This window comes from Danaus plexippus, chromosome 25 (assembly GCF_018135715.1).
Source record: "Danaus plexippus chromosome 25, MEX_DaPlex, whole genome shotgun sequence".
Taxonomy (NCBI): Eukaryota; Metazoa; Arthropoda; class Insecta; order Lepidoptera; family Nymphalidae; genus Danaus; species Danaus plexippus.
In genome coordinates, this window is record NC_083553.1 from 3,954,063 (window position 1) to 3,969,741 (window position 15,679).

Consider the following 15,679-nt stretch of genomic DNA (forward strand, 5'->3'; position numbering starts at 1 on the left):
CGTCAAAATCAATTGTTTGAAAGAAAGACGCTTCCAAAGAGGAAAAATGAGTGTCCCCCTCCCCCTCTAACTTTTACAAATAAGAGAGTGAGAAAACTAACAAAAGTATATGCTGTAGACTTCAATGGAAACTTTCAACAAAACTTGGTTTGAACGAGATATCATTATTAGTTTTTAAGAAATAATACATTCTCAAGAAACGCATATACAACTTTGTCGTTCATACAAACACTATGTAAAACCAAGTTTTTTTTGTTTATAAAACATCGATCAAAGTTACAACGCACTACATAACTTTTTATATTATGTCATCTACTTGCTGCTACGGAACCCTTCATGGGCGAGTCCGGTTCGCACTTTTTAAATTATTATCACGAACATTTATTGGAAAACACTTTAGACGTATTGTTTACTTGATGTACTTACGTCATTACTTTTTTAAGTTATTCGGCCACAATCTTTATACTTATCTGTGTGTTACCAGCGACAAAAAAGGTTAAATGTTTCAAGGAAAATAAAACGGCAATACTATATCCTACATATTTATTCATCTGAAGTTTTTATTCTTTATCTAAACTATTTATTGTGTTACGGCTAATTTTTGTACAGTTTAATATCACAACGGCAAAAATAATAATATTTAAAGCTATTCTCGCGTAAATCTAAACTTTTATGTTTAATTATTGCATTCTCTATATCGTTAGGTGAAATGCAGAAACGAAATACATGGAATTAAACTCAAAACTAGTCTTATAATTGACTTATCAATATACATACGTTACAAACAGAGGTTCAAAAAAAAATAACTAAATTGTAATCATTTTAAAATATGTTAAAATATAAGGAATTCTTCACATATTTATTTCAGGTAATGTTATAAAGTATAAGCGATGATAATAATATTCTTAAAAACATATTAAAATACAAATCACTTATACTATGCCATTCAAAATAAATCTAGTATTCAGACATATGTACGAACAAAAAACATACGTAACAAAAAAAAAATTAGCTGCAAAAAATATTTTAAACATACATATATTATTTTAAATTCCGAGATATGTTCAATTACAATCGTTTTCTGTAGTACTTTATATACAATTGAGATCACTGTGTGTAAAAATGAACTGATAATGTACTCAATACTGGCCGTTCATATAACACGTCATTCTAAGTTGGGGAGGTGGGGCGCGGATAAAGGGGGGGGGGCTTTCCAAATTGACGTCACTCTCGTGATAGTAGCTACTCCGAAGGGTACTATAGTATGTTGCACTACAGTGAGGCTAACCGTCGTCTCAGGCAGTCGCAGTTGCACATTTTACTTTTTATTATAAATGCGAATACAATAGGAGTATTCTGTATGGGACTGCTAGTGTTCACTACTAATTTGTGAAAAGTGCAATCTGGGAAGTTCCGCTCGCAGTCAAACTGGTAATGGCGTCAGTGTTTACGAGAGGAGGAGGGGGGGGGGATAAGAACATAACATTAGGATGATTGTGAAGGGGGGCGATATCAGCAACCATCCATGACGTAATACACGGACAGCCACATGTTAAAATTAACTATCAATATTAATTATAAAGGTCATGGCTTTTTGAATCACGATCATCATGACTTATCATGATAATCTATATCAACATTTTCCAAAAGTAAATACAATTTTTTTTATGTTATTTAAAAATCAAACCTTTATTAGTTCCAATGAGATTTTACTCAACATTTAATTTCATTTAAATATATATATATATATATACAGCTATCAAAGACTAAACTATGTAATACTGTCTTTATAATTTTTATTAAACATATACTTGTATGGAAAATGCTGATTTCGTACAATCTAATACATTAAAACCAGCTGACGTGAGACGAACTCCCGCGTTTCTCGACGTTGTGCGACCTACAAGCGTAACACAATAAACTTACAGCACTAGGTAACAATTTCGTTTCTATTATATTTACAACTTATTTTCAAAACGAATTTTACATATAAAATAATATTACAAAAAAAAAATAAAAATATTGTCTATTAATTTCATAAATACAATTATGTTTTTAAAAACGTCACCTAATAAATAAAATGATTCTGACACTTACTCGTTCCATCCCCGCACACAGAACGCGCGTCTCCAGAACTACTTAAAACTAATTAATTTCAATAAACATTTCATTATTCTGTAACAACATTAGTTTCCTTCTATTATGGAAGACCTAAACAAAATGAAGATTATATTATGAATATTTTCAGAAAATTAAACATTTATTATGCGGGTATAAAAAAAATATAATCTGTCAATACATATCGGCAGAACAGTGACTGAAGTAATAAAATAATTCCTTAAATATAGTCTCAATAGGAATTTTTTTTCTCAGCGACCCGCCATATTTATAGTCACTATATAGGGTGTAATTTTATTTTGGCCTTACGAGATTCTTCCGGCAAGAATAAGATTCATAATCATATAATAAAAAAAATCAAATAATCTTATAGTTACTGTGATATTGCGTTGAGTATTTCGCTATAATTTGAACTCTATCACATACAAGTTAAAGATCAAATTCCGCCGCCAGACACTATAGTTCTAAATTAACTACATACGTATTTTAATATAGCATAAGATTCATTTTCGCTAAGCACTGCTTAGAAATAATTGTATTTTATGTATGTTTTTTTAAATATCAAGCGATAATGAGCTTTATTATAGCATAATTATTAATCGGGATCTCCCGATTATAAGTGCATTGTAATATGAACTACATGCAATCAACATAAAGCGCATTTTACTAAAATCACAATATATATGTGAAGGAGTGCGTAAAGGCGATTATGCATATATTACATACAGTGTTATACTTTATTCCCTTGACATAAAGATCATTTTCAATGTTCACATAGTGTAATTTTATATCAGTTTTTCGATTACTCCTACTGTTGTTGTAAGCAGAACAATCTAATATGTGCCCTATACAGTGTACAAAAGGTATATTTTCGTACAGCAATGTAAAATGAGCTCTATGCACTTAGTTTAAGGTGTACTTTTCAATATCTGTCCGGAACCACGCCTGCCAGCCGTTCACATACAGCCTCCAGCTGAGCGTCCAGCATTAAGGACGCTATCTGCTCATCTGTTAACATCTCCACACTGAAATATAGATTTTAATATATATATATATATATATATATATATATATATATATATATATATATATAATATAGAGTATATATATATGTATACATATATATATGTAAATGTTCTAAAGTTATCGAAGCCGTTATAATGTTTACTTTACCTCTGTAAAGTAAACATTATCTCGGCTGTCTATATTATGTCAATATGAACAAAGATCATTATTAAATTTGTAACATTAAATTAAAGTGAAATTTATCACTCAGCAACAGCACGTCTCTAACGAGTTCCAACTCGGGTATGTCAACTACTATTCCCTCCAGAGTAATTCCATTAAACTTCTCTTCTTTAATCCCGTTATATAACTTCCGTTAATTTTGTTTACTCATTTCCGTTACGTCACTATGTACCTCGCCAGACTGTCGGTGTCTGAGTAGCGTTCGTCGGAGGCGGACGAGGTCCCGTCCGGTGCGGGGGAGCGGCGGGGGCGGGGCGGGGAGCGCCGGGGCGTGCGGGGCGCAGACCCTGACCCGCGACGCTCGCCGAACAGGGACAGACCTGGAAAGCAACGTACGAAACGATCAGCGAAAAGACCTGGACGTCTGGAGATTGATACTCATGATATAACACTAATAACTGTTCGCAGTCTTTCATTTATAGTTGCTCGTGTCTTGGGGATAAGTGTGGTCCTGTACACTTGGTGCATTATAAACTGGTCACTTGATGTTTGTCAATAACAGAAATCCGTAAAAGTTACAATACAACCAGTCCAGTGTCGCAAAACATCCAATACGAAACGTCCAACCCGCAACAACCGGCCACATTTATCTTCAGTCCGCGATGGATAGTAAGCGTAACTGATGGGTACACCGTAAGTACCTTGGAACATTTCTTTGACTTTCTCTCCGGTGTCATGTATGAGGTCGTCTAGACTCTGACGCCTTCCTCGTTCCAGCTCGGCTCGCAGGGCGGCGCCCCGGTCCCCGCCCCTGTCGCCGAGTATGATCCGCCGGGGCGACGCCGCCGACACTTTGGACTCAAAGGGACTGGGTGGGGAAGTCTTCTCGGGGGTCGATCTCGGTCGAAGGGAACATTTCTCGAAGCTTATCTGTTGAGATAATTATACTCGTATTATGAAATAGTTACCCTTAAGGTGCATTCACATTATACATTATAGTTTCGTCATTGCTATAATTTTACACCGTGTATAACCGTCTTTATATCTTCTCGCTATTGACTATGGCACAGTATTAGTGCTTTAGCGGATACCATTCGAAAACGTTAGAGTTGTAAAAAAGCTTTTTTAAACCGAGTTTAGCTTATTCCATTTCTAAACGCCTCTAGGAATCTACTCAAGGATATATATATATATATGTATATGTATATGTAAATGACCTCCTCAGGGCTGGAATAGTCCAGGTCTATCTCTGTCCAGGTGTCGGGGTCGCTGCGGTCCGCTCGTCTCAGCCACTCCCTCACACTCTCGTCGTTGTTGGTAATCTCCTCCAGGGCCTCGCTGGCGTTGGACTCGCTCGTGTCCGTTATTGTTGAACGATCTATGTCTGGAATGACCAAATACAATATAAAATAACATACTAGTTTACCAGCGCGACTTCGTCCGACATAAAGTTCGTTTTCAGAAAGTAATTAATAATGTATACTAAAATAAGTGCGCCATCTGTAGTCAGTAACACGTGACTTCATACAGATACAACTTTCATGACATATCCCATAACGAACTACACGAAGTTAAGTACAAATTAATGTTCAAAATATCTTGAATATTATTCCACAAAGGACAATTTAATTAACACATACATTTCTCAATCATCAATTTATTCCATACTATACCAGTGTGCCAACAGCTCATCATCTCACCATTCCTGGTCGACTGTCTTCTGGACCGATGCCTGTGTATCTCATCTGATATCCGCTCAAGATTCCTTAGGGCTGTTGAGTATCTCTGTTTGGCTTCACACACTTGTTGTTCTAGACTCTGTATTCTAGCCTTCTGACTCTCCAGCGACGAATTGATACGAGCCTTCTCCTCAAAGTAGGGCCTGATACAAATAGGATGCGAATTAATATATATCAGTTTTGATTTTTTTTTCTCTAATTCGTCCTTATGGACAGGCTAAGATCTTAAACCATACTGCCTGTTTATTAGTAGATAATTTTTATTACTGAAAAATACATTTCAAATGTCAAAGACAAGGATTTACTGACACTTTTTTTTTAATAAAGTTGCTTTTTTAAAAAGGTATGCAATATTCATGCTGGATACTATAGTAAAGTGTGTAATGTAAAAGATGTGCTAAATATGGCTTTATATGCAAGCGTAAAGGAAATAAAAGAAATTAAGAAAAAAAAAGGATGTACCAAAAGTGTTGCGGCTGTCAGCAGCGTGCCTGTGGAAGAAATGTGCAACTAAAGAAGCGTTATGGCATATGTTAGTAAGCTTTGTACTACTGAAGGTGGCAATACGATTATTAGAAAAGAAATTATCTATATTTCTTTGATTACTATCTTATTACGGCGTTTTTTTAGCGTTTATGCTCTTCAAATCATATAAGCTAATTGTCTTGTAAGAATTATATAAAAAAAAACGTTAAAAAAAAAACGCTACTGTGAAACTAGCCTTAATATGAATGATTTCAGAGATATATTGGTATATAGTTATATTTTCAAGAATTAATTTACCGTGACTTAGCGATATGTCTCTTAAGTCCGTTCTGCAACTGCTGCACTAGTGCCGTGGCCGCCCGGTGTGAACCCGCTTTAGTCCGCTGCGTCACCGTCGCTGACGCCCTGTCCGCTTCCGCCTAAAGCATAATTTAATTCAGTAACAAAAATTGTGTCCATCAAATTTAATATCTAAAATAACAATTTCCTAATTTAATGATTTGACTATCACAGACTCGGTAGATATACAAATATATTTCTTTTACAAATTTATTATGCTTAGTGCGAATTTCCCACAGCCATGACTAAACAAATTGCATTTTTAGTTTCAAACAATCAACAACTTAGTAAATTCGCATACTTGATCTTTGAATGTGTATATTAAGTCTCTATATATATATCAACATCTAGAGAGAACTTTCACTTTTATCACTATTAAAAAAGAAATTATATAAGGAACATTTTAATCATATATACAAGCTGTAAATACCCTGATAATATATATCTTAGTCATCAGTTAAGTACCAGTAATAAAAAAATATTAATATACTTGGTTGACTCTATGTGTTGCGTGGTTAAGCATTTCCTGCCATGCGGGGTCCAAGGTGAATCCCCCGGAGCCATCGGCCAGTCTGGCCAGACCTTGCTCCGCCAGATACACCATTTCCCTAGCAGCAGCATGCGCACTATTCGCTTTGTCATAAGCCAGGTTAGCGGTATGCAACTCCTGGGAGGTCTGCGGATATTACATTATTTGTGTGTATCAGTGTTTTTGAATAATATATATATATAGGTAAAAATGTAGTCAAATTTAGTAGATTAAAAATTATTTTTCCTTTCAAACACTGTTCCAGTGGTTATCCTTTTTGTTATATCAAAAAAAATTATAACATTTTCATTATAAACAAACCTCATACATCATAAATTAGACGTGCACAACTGTACCTTGAGTAAAATAATATATATATCTTTGTGTGTATGGCAAAATGGAATAAAGAAGTAGCTTTTATAGAAACCGGTGAATATCTTTAGGTAAGAATTACAGTATAAAATAACTTACAATATTAGCTCTGAATCTAGCTTCATAGTAGGGTCTGGCTTTGTGCACGCTAGTTCCAAGCTTCTTAGTAAGCTGTTGTATCCTTAAATGTCCCTCGGCAAGAAGACGGCGGAAAGCCAGGCGGGCTTCATCTAATTCTACCTCAAGCCTATTAATCTCATCTGTTGCTGTGTTCAGGCGTTCTAACTCGATCTATAAAGAAATATTTATTTTTCAACCACATAATCGACTGCTCCATTAATTTGTAGGATAATATTTTTTAAATGTTTATATTTTTGTAGTATATATGTCGGAGTCAATTAAGAAAAGTATATAATTTGTAATATTTTTTTAAGGAACAAATAAAAAATATTAATTGCATAACGCGTAATTTTTATAAATCTCAGTATATCGATAGTCTCTCAGGCAATTATTTTCTGAGTTCGTGTAATAATATTAGTCATGTCAGCCACCTACATAAAAAAATTGCTATTGTTCGCTCTTCAATTTTAATGTCTTTTTTAATATCGATTATTTTTACCTGCACTCGAGGATCTAGAGTTTCTGTACATTCTGCTACGCTATCGTTCATTTTCCTTCTAAATTAAATTCATTGTAGGCACAGTTACATTCAGCATACAGCTTTATTTATATTTCATTGCTATTATTCAATTAAGTGCCGCATCGCCATCGCTAAAAAGCGAATATTAAGCTTTACTACACAAAGCCTTGTTCCGCTTGAAGTTTTTTAGATAAGGTCTACTGTACTCTATGGAAATTAATGTCAAAAAGTCACAGACATTTTCGGACTTCGAGTTTAATTATATTTATTCAAATTCATATATGTTACGACTTATTTATTAAATTAAAATTTAATAAGATTTAAGACCAAATTTTAACCTTACAACTGTGTTAAAGTTTAGTTTGCTTCTTCAACTGATACTTATGGATTCAAAAATATTAATCGTATATTTCCTCTATGTCAAAGACTTAATGTCAATGAGTTATGTGTCATTATATCTATCAAACGGTATGGGAAAGTGTAAGTTGTGACTTTTGAGGGAAGTCGAACTGTTGTAAGGGGTAGAAAGTGTTATTTCCATATTAAAAACAAATTAACTGTAAACATGGTGTGTATATATAATTATACATTTGATTTCTGTATTTAATTATTACAATAATATGTGACTTGTTTAAGGCTACTGAAGTTGAAGAAACTATCAAAAGAATCCAAGCTCATAAAGGTGTTATGGGTGTCGTCATCGTAAACCATGAAGGTTTGATCAATTTTTATTAATTTCCATAGAAACAAGCGAAATCATTGATTTTATGTATAATTGTAGTTTTTTTATTAAACTAAAACATTATATGCTACACACAGTATGTTTTAGCAAAGTAAATAACTACGTATTGCTACAAAACTATTTCAGGCATACCAATCAAGAGTTCTTTAGATAATGCAACTTCAGTGCTGTATTCTGGTCTGATAGGACAACTCACTGAGAAAGCAAGGAATGTCGTACGCGAAATGGTAATAAGTTCATTTTGTTTATTTATTTTATGACTTGCTTTACATTGAAATTGTGGAAAATTATGAAAATATCAACATTATCATTTATTGTAAAAAAATATACTTTTCAATACCATGCCAAGAACATGTGAAGGAATGTTCATTATTTAACTATTAGTTGACTTGGTCTTTACTTTTCAGTCTTAATTGTTTTACCAGAAATATACCTTTATAAACTAAATTAAAGTTCACAGGGACAAATCTTGATATTTCACAGTATTAAATGTACAATTCTCACTCGATATAGTCACCCTTAGTTAAGACATGTTTATGAAAATGCTGGCTTTAACAATTGACAGATCTAACTTTGGTTTAGTATCATCATAAGCCGTAATCAGTCTTCTGCTGGACATAGGCATCACCCATAGCATGCCATCGAGCTTTTCAGATCTTCTCCGTTCTCTCAATCCACCTTACGGATATCATACCAATCTAACTACAGGGTATCAATAATTTTGTCGACTGCTTCTGTCTCCACTATAGAACTTATGTACTACAATGGCTGATAGTAGAGTTAGGCTGTTAATAGATAGTGCATGACTAATAAGGTTTCCGACAAGAAAATGTGTTATAAAAAGACTTGATAATTTCTCTCAATACAGTGCGCGTCTATTAATTACTATCAAGTATTTCAGGCATCTATTTTAGCAATCTGATAGTAACTAAATTCATGAACTCCCAAGCAGTCTTAATATTATCGGTGCCCAAACTAAGATGACAGAAAATAATGTAGGTATATAGGGGAAAAATTATATGCTCTCTGGCAAAATTGTAAAGTATACTTATGAAAACACTATTGCATCGGTGTTGACCTCGTGACTTGAGAGAATAAGTAGGCAATAGAGCAAGTATAGTGGACCTTCTCCTGAGCTTATAACTTCGAACACTCATTTTACTGAGGTTCCAAGGTAGTCCAGTCTGTTAATTTTCCAGTACTGTTCTGCTAAGGAAAATCCTTAGGCTTGTTCCTTTTACCTTAGCAATGAAAGCTCATCAAGTAACCCTGGATAATTAATGCCTTATATAAAATAACTATATCAGACTTCTTTATATAATTTAAATTAAATTCATATTGCCAATCCGGATATACCTTAGTATACTAAGAAAAAATACTACACTTATGTAATATTTTTTGTGTAATGTTCCTAATTTTATTTTTATCCATTAAATATCACTAGATTATAAGTTGTAGTATATTTTTTAGAAATGGATTATTGTGTATGTGTATAAAATTTCCAGGATTCCACAAACGAGTTGACCTTTCTCAGAGTAAGAAGTAGAAGACACGAGATCCTGATTGCACCGGACAGGGAATTTATTCTCATTGTGATTCAGAATACTACTGACTAGTCCAAAAAACTTAAGAGTAACTTATATAGTATACTGTATCTTGGTATAGTTTAAAGGCTTATCCTTATTTTAAGTAAAAGTAATCACTAACAAGCCATCTCCGGTATAATAAATATATTTTGCTTGGAATCTTTCTACTCACACAAGTACTTATATTTGGAAAATAATATCCTTTGATATATTAGAGAAACACCTTGCAAATGGATAACAATGTACTACAATCACTTATAAATTATTTTATTAGGTGTAAGGTAATAAACGTGGCGAACTAATCTTTGTTTTATTTGAAAGGTAAGGAAAATGAAACAATCATTTCTCGTTCCTATTTATTAGAATTGACGGAACATAAAGACATGCACACATGAAAAACTTTATAATAATGTACTTACCAGTGTGTACTCGACCTAGTTGGTTCAATTAGACTTATAAGGCTAATTATTTTTGAACTAATTTACTGGGATTTTTATTTTTTGTATATTTCTACCAGTTATTAGTTATATTTTACTGTAGTTTTCTTTTAAATAATATTTTCCTACAATTTAATATTGGTTTAAATTGATATTTGTATAATAATTTTATTATTAAATTTGTATTAATTTCATATTTTTATGAAATGTAAATTGGAAATTGCATTTTTTTTCTATTTTAGCTTATTTCCATACACATATAATTAAATTATTATTATTATTGTGAGACCATTACTGGTTCTTTGGAAGAATATTTTGAGATTGATACTTAGACAGTATTTTTATTTAAGAAAATTACCATTTATTAACATATTTATTTTGTGCAAAATAATTTTCCTCCCAAGTTCGCTGGCAATCAAAATTCATAGTTATTTTTTTTAATTTCTGTTTATTAAGTCACACACAGTACGGAATACATTTATCATTTAGTTTTGAACATTTTTACAAGTATTTTTGTGAACATCTTTAAGTTCGTTAACATAATTTTATTATTATTAGGACTATAGCTAATCTTAATTTTTATTTTAATTGTAATAAAATATTTATACGCTATGTACTCAACTTGTAGATCTATAATAAAATTGTTACATCTATTTGTTCTTTCGACAAATTTCTATGGAAAGCTATTCATATTAAAATGTCGTCTTCTGTAACATAAGATTGTTTTTTTTTTACGATGCTATCATTGTAACATATTTGTTTTGTTAATAATCTCATTTTAATGCATTTGTTTCGGTAAATTATACCATAAAATTTGATTTTTATTCAAATTATACTTATTATTTAAGTATTTTTCTAGTTTCACAGTTTTTTCTCCTTTTAGTTGCCTTTATTTGTTATGATTTCAGTTTTGTCAACATTACTCACCATTAACTGTGAAAGTTTGTTCGCTGGTGTCCTGAAAGCATAGTTATGTTAACTACTTTTTTACTACAAAATTAAAAATTTAATAATATCACACAAATGTATGTGAATAGAATGAAACAAAATCGAGTTTGGCAATTGCCAGGGATTATATCTTTAGTCAAATAAAGATATTTTTTACAAAATCATTGATATTAGTTTGTTATATAAGTGCATAATCACACTCGCATTACCAATAGTGTTACTTAGCCCCCCGCGCGTACGGGGAGGACCTGTGACTGAAATGTCTCCCTTGTGAAGGTCCCGGGCGGCGTGTGCCTACATCTCTGGCGGAAGCCTTATAATCGCGGCCATCTTCCTTGTAGTAACCACCGTCCTCTTCGTAGAAGCGTTCCTGGTTACGATCGTAATAGTAATCCTGTTCTGGCGCAGCACGCGGCGGACCTCGTGGTACCTGGTTATTCAGTAATGAAATATTTACTATCAGTTAAAAAAAAAGCCTCAAAAACAACAAAGGTCTTACTCTGTAAGAAACCTATGAAATTAAGCTAAGTACTTGTATTCCTTGTGATCGATAGTAAATAATTATGTATTCCTTCATAGTATATTACGAAAAAAATTTAACAACTCACAGGTGGTTCCGGGGCAGCATATGGGTCTTCGTATGTATAGCTGGACTCCATAGCGGAACGGGCTCGGTCTAAAATACTGAAGACCTTCGACTTGGATGGCATCGGCCTCAAAGGTGCTGGTGGCATTCGTGGTGGCGCAGCCGGTCTTGGAGGAATATGTGGTGGTACCGGACCTTCAAGTAAACCATGATGTTAATAAAAAATTACTTGTTGTATATACCCGAACATATCAATTCTATTCGACACTGGTACACAAAATCCCTGCGATTCCAAGAAGAGTTAAGAAACCTATCATTTGAAACGTAAATATAAATATTTTATATAAACTAATAAAATCTCACTCCAAGACTAACCCTAACTTTATAAATTATGGGCGCACCTGCCATTCTAAGCTCGGGATTCTGGTATGAGTGAGACCTCTTGGTGACTGTACACGCTCTGTATACCACGTTCTTTTGTGGATGATCTAGCAAGGGCGCCCGGTGATCTGACAGACAAATGTGCCCTTAGCCTCAGTTTGCGGATTAATTAAATTTTTATTTGCTCAAAATCTTACAAATATTTATACCAGAACCTTTCGGGACACACAGAATATTCATTGTGATCAGACCATTTTACATATTGTCCTTTTAAAGCTGCTTATTTTTAACCGTATTAGGAAATCAGTTCATTTTGTGTTGGTTTTTTATTTAATTTTGAATAATTACGTCTCATACAATCTCAATGTCTTTTATATAGAAATTTAATGTATATTCAAGATTAAAAAGAATGTATTCACTAACATTATTTGAATTTTATATATATATATATACTCGTATAGATTGCTTGCTATTAACCAGCAAACTGAAGCTTTAATATATTTTTAATAGTAAGGAGTTAAAGTAAGTGTTAGCTTGTAAGTAAAATATATAAATTTTAAATGTTTTTCATTATAATACCTCTCTCCATGAGATCTCTCATCTGGGCTTGCCGGAACATCTCGGCAGGGTCTGGTATTAAGTATTTCTTCACTTCGGCCAGTGCATATGCGATTCTTGCATAAGCTTCAGCGGGTGGAGCCAATGCTGACACTTCCACATGCAGCTCATCTGACAAATGTGCATATTTAGGATCTAGGGAATTTCTCAGTTCTTCTTCCTTTTTTCTGAAATATTTTTTTTTTTATCAGATATTTGTTACATATGAATTTTCAATATTTATAAATAATCAACAGAATCATTAAGGGCAAATAGTATAAGCAATTGTATATATACAATTGTGCATAATTACTATTTTCTAAGAAATACATCATTTTTACATTTACATTGCAAATCTTATATGTATATAAATAAGAATATTATGTGATTGTTTAGTCATTATCAACAAACCTGTCTTTCATAGATCCTCTGCCAAGTATGGCCATTTTACACATTGTTTCTTCCTGCAGTTGTTTCATGGTGTTACCTTTAGGTCCAAGCAGTTTACCAACAAAATTCATCTAAAACATACAATTTGTTTTCATGATATTATGTTTAACCGTCAGTTTATAAATTCAGGTAATTTAAGAAGTGTAAATAAAAATTATTGTTAATCACAACTTTTCATACCTTAGGATGTTCTTTTATAGGCACCAACACCTTAACTGTGACTTTGATAGGCTTTTCCTTGTAGACATCTAAGTATTTGAAGTCTTTAGGAGGTATTCTGCCTGAAGACTGAACTTTTGCAACTTCTAGAACGCAACATCCAAATTTAAGGTTAAATAAATTACAAACGAAAATTTTTTATGACCAAAACACAAACCAAGAAGCTTAGTCTTACGTCGTGATTCATTTAGTACCGTTATTAAGACAGGTCAATGGAGTTCAAGTTGAAATAAAAGTTTTACAAAATGAAACAAATATTTCAGTACGTTTTTTTTAATATAGTTTTTTTTGTAGATTTTAAAATATATTAACAGTGAAGGGTTTAAATGTTTATAATTTATAACATAAACAATAATTGTTTCTGATAATTATCATACCTAGATCAATGAGTCTGGAGGACACGGGAAATTTGGCGTTATTTAACTTTATTTTTTCACTGAGAAGCTCGCGCATATATTCGCCGGCTTTTTCGTTTAATTTTGTCCCTTCTTCGCCATCTTGTTCATGTTCTTGTTCTTCTTGTTGTTCCGTTGATTTTCTTTTAAAATCACTATTATGACCATTTTTGTCATACTTTTCTGCCATTATGACAAATTCCTTCAACAAATTACTAATATATAAGATGCTATACAACGAAATATAAGAACTATTTCAATGTCACAAAAATACAAGCACATAAAGCTCGCACTCGGTAGTGAGCAGTGACTCGCGATCACAAACAGCAAATAGCAAAGCATAAAACAAGTACAGATAATACAAGTATATGTAGGCATTGTCTCATTGACATAGAATATAAAGATAAATCACCAAAATTACAGTATTAAATAGAAATTATATCCATATTTAAAAAACACAATTTGAAAAAATCCGGAGAATATAATGAGAATTGAGTTCTTAAAGTTAAATTAATAAATAAATGTCTTTGTTTATTTATGTTAAGGTTATATATATTCCATGAATATTGATTCTAAATATACTAAAAAGTATTCTTATTATTATTTTTAACTAAGGAACAAAAAATTAGTGAAATAAATGTGATATGGGTATTTCTCTCTATTCGTTTATTTTGGTCTTATTGAAAATATTTCTAACAAGGTCATAAAAATTATCAATATAACTAATTTTTATTTATTGTTCGCATTCATTTTGTCTTCCATCAGCTTTGCATTTTTTTTATTGGTTCTCGCATGTTGCATTACAACTATAGCGAATTCTTGACGTGGTGCCACCATGACTTCAATTTTCTTTGTTATAATTCTTAAAATTAAGACCTCGTCGAAAGGGTCCTGAAACAAATAATATATTAATAGAGAGATAAATATATTTAATTATAAAAATAAATAATATTTAAATAAACATCAAATCTTGGTCTAGCTCAAAGGCTTTGTTTAATGTAATATGTATAGTTAAAGTTTGTTACAATTTCTTGTGCACTTATTTGTGCCATTTGTCCCAAATTTCTCATTCCAATTCCATAGTTCGTGGCTGCGACTAAGTTTGTGTTTGTTAATATAGGTACTCCTGAAAATTTTAAATTGCAATGATTCTTTTTTGCGACATTGCACAAATAAAATAAAGTGCGTAATGAATAGGGACAAGATTTTTATATATAAAAAAAATTATTTATAAGTGAAGTATTAGGTTTGATTATAAAATTTAAACCTTCTTTGTTCGTCATTATGACTCCTTCCACTGAATCGTCTTCCATCATTCTGTCTACCATTGGATTTATCTTATTTATTTCATCCGTCTAAACGAAATAAATACATGATTATAATTTTCTCAAAAAGTTTCCATCATTAGATATTCGCTTTTTCTAAGTTCAGTCAAAATTATTTTGTAGTATTTTCTTCATGAAAACAATCATATAAAATTGGACCTTTTTTATGTAATATATAAAAAAATAGTCTATGAAATTAAACAACGGACAAAAAGCATTCATGAATTAATAATATTTCAGCATATGAATTACTAACCGTTTTCACAAGCCATTCGTCAAGTGAATCTTTTAATAAATTTGATATTATCTTCATTATGGCCCTTAATTAGCGATATTATTTATCAAATGACCCTTAAATGTTACAATGAAAATAAATTCTTTTCCTTAATTAATACATAAATATATGGAATTACAAATAAGCTCACTTTTTTAAATTCTGTTATTATTTTCCTTCGAATTGGACTTTGGCAATTTGTGTACAACACAAGCTGCAAAATCTTTGCCCGTAGCCACAGTGATTTCGTGTTTTTTACTTATTATTCTGTAGGCAATTAAGTTGTCAAGAACATCCTGTCGGCCATGATGGAAACTTAGACTTATTT

At 32.2% G+C, this 15,679-nt stretch overlaps 4 protein-coding genes across 5 annotated transcripts; 1 reads left to right on the forward strand and 3 right to left on the reverse strand.

Moving 5' to 3' along the window:
• Window positions 1-529: 529 nt before the first annotated feature.
• LOC116775194 (SH3 domain-binding protein 5-like) lies at window positions 530-7,606 on the reverse strand. The gene is made up of 9 exons (XM_032668039.2): window positions 7,391-7,606; window positions 6,871-7,062; window positions 6,361-6,546; window positions 5,829-5,950; window positions 5,007-5,188; window positions 4,524-4,690; window positions 4,008-4,236; window positions 3,539-3,686; window positions 530-3,143 (listed from the first exon to the last, which is right to left on the reverse strand). Exons 1-9 carry the CDS (start codon window positions 7,439-7,441, stop codon window positions 3,041-3,043), a joined length of 1,380 nt encoding a protein of 459 aa, XP_032523930.1. The 5' UTR covers window positions 7,442-7,606; the 3' UTR covers window positions 530-3,040.
• A 224-nt stretch (window positions 7,607-7,830) lies between these two features.
• LOC116775276 (dynein light chain roadblock-type 2-like) lies at window positions 7,831-10,041 on the forward strand. The gene is made up of 4 exons (XM_032668142.2): window positions 7,831-7,979; window positions 8,048-8,126; window positions 8,280-8,380; window positions 9,659-10,041. Exons 1-4 carry the CDS (start codon window positions 7,977-7,979, stop codon window positions 9,767-9,769), a joined length of 294 nt encoding a protein of 97 aa, XP_032524033.1. The 5' UTR covers window positions 7,831-7,976; the 3' UTR covers window positions 9,770-10,041.
• Window positions 9,901-14,088, reverse strand: LOC116775186 (KH domain-containing, RNA-binding, signal transduction-associated protein 2-like). Of its 2 annotated transcripts, XM_032668028.2 has the most exons (8): window positions 13,735-14,088; window positions 13,319-13,443; window positions 13,100-13,209; window positions 12,671-12,876; window positions 12,112-12,219; window positions 11,733-11,905; window positions 11,334-11,554; window positions 9,901-11,134 (listed from the first exon to the last, which is right to left on the reverse strand). In XM_032668028.2, exons 1-7 carry the CDS (start codon window positions 13,940-13,942, stop codon window positions 11,342-11,344), a joined length of 1,143 nt encoding a protein of 380 aa, XP_032523919.2. In that variant the 5' UTR covers window positions 13,943-14,088; the 3' UTR covers window positions 9,901-11,134; window positions 11,334-11,341. The 2 variants fall into 2 exon arrangements, with proteins under 2 accessions (XP_032523919.2, XP_032523920.2); XM_032668029.2 differs by lacking the exon at window positions 12,112-12,219 and having other exon boundaries at window positions 13,735-14,086.
• A 307-nt stretch (window positions 14,089-14,395) lies between these two features.
• LOC116775187 (dynein light chain roadblock-type 1-like) lies at window positions 14,396-15,428 on the reverse strand. Its single transcript, XM_061524539.1, has 4 exons — window positions 15,334-15,428; window positions 15,020-15,107; window positions 14,778-14,878; window positions 14,396-14,643 (listed from the first exon to the last, which is right to left on the reverse strand). The coding sequence occupies exons 1-4, from the start codon at window positions 15,388-15,390 to the stop codon at window positions 14,482-14,484; spliced, it is 408 nt and encodes a 135-aa protein (XP_061380523.1). The 5' UTR covers window positions 15,391-15,428; the 3' UTR covers window positions 14,396-14,481.
• Window positions 15,429-15,679: the final 251 nt, after the last annotated feature.

Excerpts from the sequence above, each read along its gene's own strand:
- LOC116775194 (XM_032668039.2), bottom strand. The coding sequence starts at position 7,441 with ATGAACGATAGCGTAGCAGAATGTACAGAAACTCTAGATCCTCGAGTG. Across the intron at positions 4,691-5,006 it reads AAGACAGTCGACCAGGAATG|ACATAGATCGTTCAACAATA; the intron begins GTGAGATGATGA and ends TGGTCATTCCAG. Across the intron at positions 4,237-4,523 it reads ACTATTCCAGCCCTGAGGAG|ATAAGCTTCGAGAAATGTTC; the intron begins GTCATTTACATA and ends TTATCTCAACAG.
- LOC116775276 (XM_032668142.2), top strand. Across the intron at positions 8,127-8,279 it reads CGTCATCGTAAACCATGAAG|GCATACCAATCAAGAGTTCT; the intron begins GTTTGATCAATT and ends AAACTATTTCAG. Across the intron at positions 8,381-9,658 it reads GGAATGTCGTACGCGAAATG|GATTCCACAAACGAGTTGAC; the intron begins GTAATAAGTTCA and ends TAAAATTTCCAG.
- LOC116775186 (XM_032668028.2), bottom strand. The coding sequence starts at position 13,942 with ATGGCAGAAAAGTATGACAAAAATGGTCATAATAGTGATTTTAAAAGA. Across the intron at positions 13,444-13,734 it reads CTCCAGACTCATTGATCTAG|AAGTTGCAAAAGTTCAGTCT; the intron begins GTATGATAATTA and ends GTTGCGTTCTAG. Across the intron at positions 12,877-13,099 it reads AGAGGATCTATGAAAGACAG|AAAAAAGGAAGAAGAACTGA; the intron begins GTTTGTTGATAA and ends AAAATATTTCAG.
- LOC116775187 (XM_061524539.1), bottom strand. The coding sequence starts at position 15,390 with ATGAAGATAATATCAAATTTATTAAAAGATTCACTTGACGAATGGCTT. Across the intron at positions 15,108-15,333 it reads ACGAATGGCTTGTGAAAACG|ACGGATGAAATAAATAAGAT; the intron begins GTTAGTAATTCA and ends TATTTCGTTTAG. Across the intron at positions 14,879-15,019 it reads CATAATGACGAACAAAGAAG|GAGTACCTATATTAACAAAC; the intron begins GTTTAAATTTTA and ends TAAAATTTTCAG.